Genomic DNA, 10,000 nt, shown 5'->3' with positions numbered 1-10,000 from the left:
GTTAGTACTGCTGGGGTTATACAGGTTAGTACTGCTGGGGTTATACAGGTTAGTACTGTTATACAGGTTAGTACTGCTGGGGTTATACAGGTTAGTACTGCTGGGGTTATACAGGTTAGTACTGCTGGGGTTATACAGGTTAGTACTGCTGGGGTTATACAGGTTAGTACTGTAGTATTAATCCACCATTCTCTGGCTCCGCCCCCCTCCATCTCTCTCTGGCTCCGCCCCCCCTCCACCTCTCTCTCTGGCTCCGCCCACCCTCCACCTCTCTAGATGTGTGGTGTGATGGTATCAGCCAGTGAAGACTCCACCCCCTCAGTGATCTACCACTGTGTGTTGCGTGGGTTGGAGCGCCTCCTGCTGTCGGAGCAGCTGTCTCGTATGGACGGAGAGGCACTGGTTAAACTGAGTGTCGACAGGGTTAACATGCCAAGCCCTCACAGAGCCATGTCTGCACTGGGACTCATGCTCACCTGCATGTACACAGGTAACATCTACCTGTACCTAGTATCATCTAACTAACTAACGCTAGCTAGCTTAGCCCTGCATCTACACAGGTAACATCTATCTATACCTAGTATAATCTAACTAACGCTAGCTAGCTTAGCCCTGCATCTACACAGGTAACATCTACCTATACCTAGTATCATCTAACTAACTAACGCTAGCTAGCTTAGCCTTGCATGTACACAGGTAACATCTACCTATACCTAGTATCATCTAACTAACTAACGCTAGCTAGCTTAGCCCTGCATCTACACAGGTAACATCTATCTATACCTAGTATCATCTAACTAACTAACGCTAGCTAGCTTAGCCCTGCATGTACACAGGTAACATCTACCTGACCCTAGTATCATCTAACTAACGCTAGCTAGCTAGCTTAGCCCTGCATGTACACAGGTAACATCTACCTATACATAGTATCATCTAACTAACGCTAGCTAGCTTAGCCCTGCATGTACACAGGTAACATCTACCTGTACCTAGTATCATCTAACTAACTAACGCTAGCTAGCTAGCTTAGCCCTGCATGTACACAGGTAACATCTACCTGTACCTAGTATCATCTAACTAACTAACGCTAGCTAGCTTAGCCCTGCATGTACACAGGTAACATCTACCTGTACCTAGTATCATCTAACTAACTAACGCTAGCTAGCTTAGCCCTGCATGTACACAGGTAACATCTATCTATACCTAGTATCATCTAACTAACGCTAGCTAGCTTAGCCCTGCATGTACACAGGTAACATCTATCTATACCTAGTATCATCTAACTAACTAACGCTAGCTAGCTAGCTTAGCCCTGCATGTACACAGGTAACATCTATCTATACCTAGTATCATCTAACTAACTAACGCTAGCTAGCTAGCTTAGCCCTGCATGTACACAGGTAACATCTATCTATACCTAGTATCATCTAACTAACTAACGCTAGCTAGCTTAGCCCTGCATCTACACAGGTAACATCTACCTATACCTAGTATCATCTAACTAACTAACTAACGCTAGCTAGCTTAGCCCTGCATGTACACAGGTAACATCTACCTATACCTAGTATCATCTAACTAACGCTAGCTAGCTTAGCCCTGCATGTGCACAGGTAACATCTATCTATACCTAGTATCATCTAACTAACTAACGCTAGCTAGCTTAGCCCTGCATGTACACAGGTAACATCTACCTATACCTAGTATCATCTAACTAACTAACGCTAGCTAGCTTAGCCCTGCATCTACACAGGTAACATCTACCTATACCTAGTATCATCTAACTAACTAACGCTAGCTAGCTTAGCCCTGCATCTACACAGGTAACATCTAACTAACTAACGCTAGCTAGCTTAACCCTGCATGTACACAGGTAACATCTATCTATACCTAGTATCATCTAACTAACTAACGCTAGCTAGCTTAGCCCTGCATGTACACAGGTAACATCTATCTATACCTAGTATCATCTAACTAACTAACGCTAGCTAGCTTAGCCCTGCATGTACACAGGTAACATCTACCTATACCTAGTAGGGAACATCTACCTATACCTAGTATCATCTAACTAACGCTAGCTAGCTTAGCCCTGCATGTACACAGGTAACATCTACCTATACCTAGTAGGTAACATCTACCTATACCTAGTATCATCTAACTAACACTAGCTAGCTTAGCCCTGCATGTACACAGGTAACATCTACCTATACCTAGTAGGTAACATCTACCTATACCTAGTATCATCTAACTAACACTAGCTAGCTTAGCCCTGCATGTACACAGGTAACATCTACCTATACATAGTATCATCTAACTAACCCTGCATCTAGCAGGTAACATCTAGCCCTACATGTACACAGGTAACATCTACCTATACCTAGTAGGTAACATCTACCTATACCTAGTATCATCTAACTAACACTACCAATACCAACACATACCAATGTAGGGGCTTAGCCCTGCATCTACACAGGTAACATCTACCTATACATAGTATCATCTAACTAACGCTAGCTAGCTTAGCCCTGCATGTACACAGGTAACATCTACCTATACCTAGTAGGTAACATCTACCTATACCTAGTATCATCTAACTAACACTACCAATACCAACACATACCAATGTAGGGGCTTAGCCCTGCATCTACACAGGTAACATCTACCTAGTATGTAGTTCCAAGACAACTAACTATTAGCCATTATAACAATGTAGCGGCGATAGCTATCGCTAACATACCAATGTAGAGGTTATAGCTATCGCTAACATAACAATGTAGAGGTTATAGCTATCGCTAACATAACAATGTAGGGGCGATAGCTATTGCTAACATAACAATGTAGAGGTTATAGCTATCGCTAACATAACAATGTAGAGGCTATATCTATCACTAACATAACAATGTGGAGGCTATAGCTAACATAACAATGTAGAGGCTATAGCTATCACTAACATAACAATGTGGAGGCTATAGCTAACATAACAATGTAGGGGCTATAGCTATCGCTAACATAACAATGTAGAGGCTATAGCTATCGCTAACATACCAATGTAGGGGCTATAGCTATCGCTAACATAATAAAGTAAATAGCTAATGCTAACAATTCTAAGAATCCTCTTTCTTCCCAGGACAGGAAAACAAGATTCCCTCTTATGACCAATTAACTAACCCCAATCGTACAAACTCCTCCCTCACAAACTAGCCTGGGTACCAGTCTGTTTCGCTAACATTCCACATTTGCAATGACAGAGTACAAGGTGTGGAATGTTCGCCAGACAGACTGATACCCAGGCTACCCCCCAAAACCAGCTTTGTCTATGAATAAAAATAACTAAACAATCGTTTTAATAATTTAATAATCACGACGAATCACCCTCTCATCCTCTCAGCGGTGCGTACCTCAGCGTCGACAGCAGAGTCAGCGTTGGGGTCAGAGGTGATGGGGTCAGAGGTTAGAGGTCAGGGGTCAGAGGTTACCTCGGGTCCTGTTGCTTTCTCCTCAGGCAAGGAGAAGGCCAGCCCTGGTCGCCCGGCCGGCGCTGTCGACCCTCAGGCCCCCGACAGCGAGTCTGTCATCATTGCCATGGAGAGGGTCTCTGTGCTCTTCGACAGGTAGGGTTGTGACGACAACACGTCTGGACATAAACAGTCTACACACAACTCTATCAGACACACAACACACACAACAGACTGTTATATATCTGGTTTGATGGTTTACCATAGCAACAGACTGTTATATATCTGGTTTGATGGTTTACCATAGCAACAGACTGTTATATATCTGGTTTGATGGTTTACCATAGTAACAGACTGTTATATATCTGGTTTGATGGTTTACCATAGTAACAGACTGTTATATATCTGGTTTGATGGTTTACCATAGTAACAGACTGTTATATATCTGGTTTGATGGTTTACCATAGTAACAGACTGTTATATATCTGGTTTGATGGTTTACCATAGTAACAGACTGTTATATATCTGGTTTGATGGTTTACCATAGCAACAGACTGGTATATATATCTGGTTTGATGGTTTACCATAGTAACAGACTGTTATATATCTGGTTTGATAATTTCTCATATTTACCATAGCAACAGACTGTTATATATCTGGTTTGATGGTTTACCATAGCAACAGACTGTTATATATCTGGTGTGATGGTTTCTCATATTAACCATAGTAACAGACTGTTATATATCTGGTTTGATGGTTTACCATAGCAACAGACTGTTATATATCTGGTTTGATGGTTTACCATAGTAACAGACTGTTATATATCTGGTTTGATGGTTTACCATAGCAACAGACTGTTATATATCTGGTTTGATGGTTTACCATAGCAACAGACTGTTATATATCTGGTTTGATGGTTTCTCATATTAACCATAGACTGGTTTATCTGGTTTTTGGGGTCTATTTTCTAACAATGTAGCGTCTTTTTGGGGGGTTGTCTATTTTCTAACAATGTAGCCAGTCTTTTTGGGGGGTTGTCTATTTTCTGACAATGAGGCCAGTCTTTTTGGGGGGTTGTCTATTTTCTAACAATGTAGCCAGTCTTTTTTTGGGGGGTTGTCTAACAATGTAGCCAGTCTTTTTGGGGGGTCTATTTTCTAACAATGGGTTGTCTAAACAATGTAGCCAGTCTTTTTGGGGGGGGGTTGTCTATTTTCTAACAATGTAGCCAGTCTTTTTGGGGGTTGTCTATTTTCTAACAATGTAGCCAGTCTTTTGGGGGTTGTCTATTTTCTAACAATGTAGCCAGTCTTTTTGGGGGTTGTCTAAACAATGTAGCCAGTCTTTTTGGGGGTTGTCTTTTCTAACAATGTAGCCAGTCTTTTTGGGGGGTTGTCTAACAATGTAGCCAGTCTTTTTGGGGGGTTGTCTAACAATGTAGCCAGTCTTTTTGGGGGGTTGTCTATTTTCTAACAATGTAGCCAGTCTCACAGTTGTTTCCTGATGTCTGGTTCTCCATGTCCATTATCCCTGATATTTCCTACATTGTTGTGCCAGGGTCCGTAAGGGTTTACCCAGCGAGGCACGGGTGGTGGCCAGGATTCTTCCTCAGTTCCTGGACGACTTCTTCCCTCCGCAGGACGTCATGAACAAGGTTATCGGAGAGTTCCTGTCCAATCAGCAGCCTTACCCACAGTTCATGGCTACTGTGGTCTACAAGGTCAGTGTGAGAATGGTGGACAGTAAAGGTGGGTATGTGACAGACAACTCACTCTCTCTTTTGCTACCCCCCCATCTCTCTCCATCCCTCTCTTTCTCTCTCTCCCTCCCCCTCTCCTCTCCTCCCTCTCTCCTCTTCCCTCCCTCTCCTCTTCCCTCCCTCTCCTCTTCCCTCCCTCTCCTCTTCTCTCCCTCTTCTCTTCCCTCCCTCTCCTCCCCCTCTCCTCTTCCCTCCCTCTCCTCTTCTCTCCCTCTCCTCTTCCCTCCCTCTCCTCCCCCTCCCTCTCTCCTCCCCCCTCTCCTCCCCCTCCCTCTCTCCTCCCCCTCTCCTCCCCCTCCCTCTCTCCTCCCCCTCTCTCCTTTCTTCCTCCCTCTCTCCTTTCTCCCTCCCCCCTCTCTCTCCCCCCTCCCTCCCCCCCTCCCTCTCTCCTCCCCCTCTCCTCCCTCTCCCCTTTCTCCCTCCCTCTCCCCTTCCCCTCTCTCCTTTCTCCCTCCCCCTCTCCTCCCCCTCTCCTCCCTCCCTCCTCCCTCCCTCTCCTCCCTCAGGTGTTCCAGACCCTCCATGCTACAGGCCAGTCCAGTATGGTGACAGACTGGGTGTTACTGTCTCTGTCTAACTTCACCCAGAGAACCCCAGTTGCCATGGCCACGTGGAGTCTGTCTTGCTTCTTCATCTCTGCCTCCACCTCCCAGTGGGTCTCTGCCCTGTATCCTTACTAGAGAGGGGGACGGGTGGGGGTGTAGTGTGTCTGTGTCTCTGCCTCCACCTCCCAGTGGGTCTCTGCCCTGTATCCTTACTAGAGAGGGGACGGGTGTGTCTGTGTCTCTGCCTCCACCTCCCAGTGGGTCTCTGCCCTGTATCCTTACTAGAGAGGGGGACGGGTGGGGGTGTAGTGTGTCTGTGTCTCTGCCTCCACCTCCCAGTGGGTCTCTGCCCTGTATCCTTACTAGAGAGGGGGACGGGTGGGGGTGTAGTGTGTCTGTGTCTCTGCCTCCACCTCCCAGTGGGTCTCTGCCCTGTATCCTTACTAGAGAGGGGGGTGACGGGTGGTGTCTCTGCCTCCACCTCCCAGTGTAGTCTGCCCTGTATCCTTACTGTGTGTGTCTGCCTCCACCTCCCAGTGGGTCTCTGCCCTGTATCCTTACTAGAGAGGGGGGGTGGGGGGTGGGTGTCTCTGCCTCCACCTCCCAGTGTCTCTGCCCTGTATCCTTACTAGAGAGGGGGACGGGTGGGGGTGTCTGTGTCTCTGCCTCCACCTCCCAGTGGGTCTCTGCCCTGTATCCTTACTAGAGAGGGGGACGGGTGGGGGTGTAGTGTGTCTGTGTCTCTGCCTCCACCTCCCAGTGGGTCTCTGCCCTGTATCCTTACTAGAGAGGGGGACGGGTGGGGGTGTAGTGTGTCTGTGTCTCTGCCTCCACCTCCCAGTGGGTCTCTGCCCTGTATCCTTACTAGAGAGGGGGACGGGTGGGGGTGTAGTGTGTCTGTGTCTCTGCCTCCACCTCCCAGTGGGTCTCTGCCCTGTATCCTTACTAGAGAGGGGGGGTCTCTGCCCTGTACGGGTGGGGGACGGGTGGGGTGTAGTGTGTCTGTGTCTCTGCCTCCACCTCCCAGTGGGTCTCTGCCCTGTATCCTTACTAGAGTGTAGGGGTGTCTCTGCCTCCACCTCCCAGGGGTCTCTGCCCTGGGAGAGGGGGACGGGTAGTGTGTCTGTGTCTCTGCCTCCACCTCCCAGTGGGTCTCTGCCCTGTATCCTTACTAGAGAGGGGGACGGGTGGGGGTGTAGTGTGTCTGTGTCTCTGCCTCCACCTCCCAGTGGGTCTCTGCCCTGTATCCTTACTAGAGAGGGGGCCCTGTATCCTTACTAGACGGGTGGGGGTGTAGTGTGTCTGTGTCTCTGCCTCCACCTCCCAGTGGGTCTCTGCCCTGTATCCTTACTAGAGAGGGGACGGGTGGGGGTGTAGTGTGTCTGTGTCTCTGCCTCCACCTCCCAGTGGGTCTCTGCCCTGTATCCTTACTAGAGAGGGGGACGGGTGGGGGTGTAGTGTGTCTGTGTCTCTGCCTCCACCTCCCAGTGGGTCTCTGCCCTGTATCCTTACTAGAGAGGGGACGGGTGGGGGTGTAGTGTGTCTGTGTCTCTGCCTCCACCTCCCAGTGGGTCTCTGCCCTGTATCCTTACTAGAGAGGGGGACGGGTGGGGGTGTAGTGTGTCTGTGTCTCTGCCTCCACCTCCCAGTGGGTCTCTGCCCTGTATCCTTACTAGAGGGGGGACGGGTGGGGGTGTAGTGTGTCTGTGTCTCTGCCTCCACCTCCCAGTGGGTCTCTGCCCTGTATCCTTACTAGAGAGGGGGGGACGGGTGGGGGTGTAGTGTGTCTGTGTCTCTGCCTCCACCTCCCAGTGGGTCTCTGCCCTGTATCCTTACTAGAGAGGGGGGGGTGTAGTGTGTCTGTGTCTCTGCCTCCACCTCCCAGTGGGTCTCTGCCCTGTATCCTTACTAGGGGGGGTGTAGTGTGTCTGTGTCTCTGCCTCCACCTCCCAGTGGGTCTCTGCCCTGTATCCTTACTAGAGAGGGTGGGGGTGTAGTGTGTCTGTGTCTCTGCCTCCACCTCCCAGTGGGTCTCTGCCCTGTATCCTTACTAGAGAGGGGACGGGTGGGGGTGTAGTGTGTCTGTGTCTCTGCCTCCACCTCCCAGTGGGTCTCTGCCCTGTATCCTTACTAGAGAGGGGGACGGGTGCCTCCACCTCCCAGTGGGTCTCTGCCCTGTATCCTTACTAGAGAGGGGACGGGTGGGGTGTACGTGTGGGGTGTAGTGTGTCTGTGTCTCTGCCTCCACCTCCCAGTGGGTCTCTGCCCTGTATCCTTACTAGAGAGGGGGACGGGTGGGGGTGTAGTGTGTCTGTGTCTCTGCCTCCACCTCCCAGTGGGTCTCTGCCCTGTATCCTTACTAGAGAGGGGGACGGGTGGGGGTGTAGTGTGTCTGTGTCTCTGCCTCCACCTCCCAGTGGGTCTCTGCCCTGTATCCTTACTAGAGAGGGGGACGGGTGGGGGTGTAGTGTGTCTGTGTCTCTGCCTCCACCTCCCAGTGGGTCTCTGCCCTGTATCCTTACTAGAGAGGGGACGGGTGGGGTGGGGTGTCTGTGTCTCTGTGTGTCTGTGTCTCTGCCTCCACCTCCCAGTGGGTCTCTGCCCTGTATCCTTACTAGAGAGGGGACGGGTGGGGGTGTAGTGTGTCTGTGTCTCTGCCTCCACCTCCCAGTGGGTCTCTGCCCTGTATCCTTACTTGAGAGGGGGTGGGGGTGTAGTGTGTCTGTGTCTCTGCCTCCACCTCCCAGTGGGTCTCTGCCCTGTATCCTTACTCTGAGTGGGGGGGACGGGTGGGGTGTAGTGTGTCTGTGTCTCTGCCTCCACCTCCCAGTGGGTCTCTGCCCTGTATCCTTACTAGAGAGGGGGACGGGTGGGGGTGTAGTGTGTCTGTGTCTCTGCCTCCACCTCCCAGTGGGTCTCTGCCCTGTATCCTTACTAGAGAGGGGGACGGGTGGGGGTGTAGTGTGTCTGTGTCTCTGCCTCCACCTCCCAGTGGGTCTCTGCCCTGTATCCTTACTAGAGAGGGGGGGGTGTACTGTGTCTCTGCCTCCACCTCCCAGTGGGTCTCTGCCCTGTATCCTTACTAGTAGTGTGTCTGTGTCTCTGCCTCCACCTCCCAGTGGGTCTCTGCCCTGTATCCTTACTAGAGAGGGGACGGGTGGGGGTGTAGTGTGTCTGTGTCTCTGCCTCCACCTCCCAGTGGGTCTCTGCCCTGTATCCTTACTAGAGAGGGGACGGGTGGGGGTGTAGTGTGTCTGTGTCTCTGCCTCCACCTCCCAGTGGGTCTCTGCCCTGTATCCTTACTAGAGAGTGGGTGTCTCTGCCTCCACCTCCCAGTGGGTCTCTGCCCTGGGGGGGGGGTGTAGTGTGTCTGTGTCTCTGCCTCCACCTCCCAGTGGGTCTCTGCCCTGTATCCTTACTAGAGAGGGGACGGGTGGGGGTGTAGTGTGTCTGTGTCTCTGCCTCCACCTCCCAGTGGGTCTCTGCCCTGTATCCTTACTAGAGGGGGACGGGTGTAGTGTGTCTGTGTCTCTGCCTCCACCTCCCAGTGGGTCTCTGCCCTGTATCCTTACTAGAGAGGGGACGGGTGTAGTGTGTCTGTGTCTCTGCCTCCACCTCCCAGTGGGTCTCTGCCCTGTATCCTTACTAGAGAGGGGGACGGGTGTAGTGTGTGTCTCTGCCTCCCAGTGGGTCTCTGCCCTGTATCCACTAGAGAGGGGACTGTAGTGTGTCTGTGTCTCTGCCTCCACCTCCCAGTGGGTCTCTGCCCTGTATCCTTACTAGAGAGGGGGGGTGGGGGTGTAGTGTGTCTGTGTCTCTGCCTCCACCTCCCAGTGGGTCTCTGCCCTGTATCCTTACTAGAGAGGGGACGGGTGTAGTGTGTCTGTGTCTCTGCCTCCACCTCCCAGTGGGTCTCTGCCCTGTATCCTTACTAGAGAGGGGGACGGGTGTAGTGTGTCTGTGTCTCTGCCTCCACCTCCCAGTGGGTCTCTGCCCTGTATCCTTACTAGAGAGGGGGACGGGTGTAGTGTGTCTGTGTCTCTGCCTCCACCTCCCAGTGGGTCTCTGCCCTGTATCCTTACTAGAGGGGGACGGGTGGGGGTGTAGTGTGTCTGTGTCTCTGCCTCCACCTCCCAGTGGGTCTCTGCCCTGTATCCTTACTAGAGAGGGGGGACGGGTGGGGGTGTAGTGTGTCTGTGTCTCTGCCTCCACCTCCCAGTGGGTCTCTGCCCTGTATCCTTACT

General features: G+C 51.0%; 1 protein-coding gene across 1 annotated transcript in view; it reads left to right on the top strand.

Annotated features, from left to right (window-relative positions):
* LOC112241182 (huntingtin-like) overlaps positions 1 to 5,878 on the top strand; it is a gene marked incomplete at its 3' end in the record, with an annotated part of 111,621 nt that extends 105,743 nt beyond the window's left edge. Inside the window, 4 exon segments of the mRNA XM_042315072.1 lie at positions 277 to 490; positions 3,500 to 3,608; positions 5,010 to 5,172; positions 5,718 to 5,878. Coding sequence (XP_042171006.1) covers positions 277 to 490; positions 3,500 to 3,608; positions 5,010 to 5,172; positions 5,718 to 5,878 — 647 coding nt within the window.
* Between the last annotated feature and the right edge of the window lie 4,122 nt (positions 5,879 to 10,000).

Source organism: Oncorhynchus tshawytscha, unplaced genomic scaffold (assembly GCF_018296145.1).
Source record: "Oncorhynchus tshawytscha isolate Ot180627B unplaced genomic scaffold, Otsh_v2.0 Un_contig_5117_pilon_pilon, whole genome shotgun sequence".
Classification (NCBI taxonomy): domain Eukaryota; kingdom Metazoa; phylum Chordata; class Actinopteri; order Salmoniformes; family Salmonidae; genus Oncorhynchus; species Oncorhynchus tshawytscha.
The sequence above is the reverse complement of the archived record's forward strand: the minus strand, read 5'-3'. Positions and strand labels throughout refer to the sequence as shown.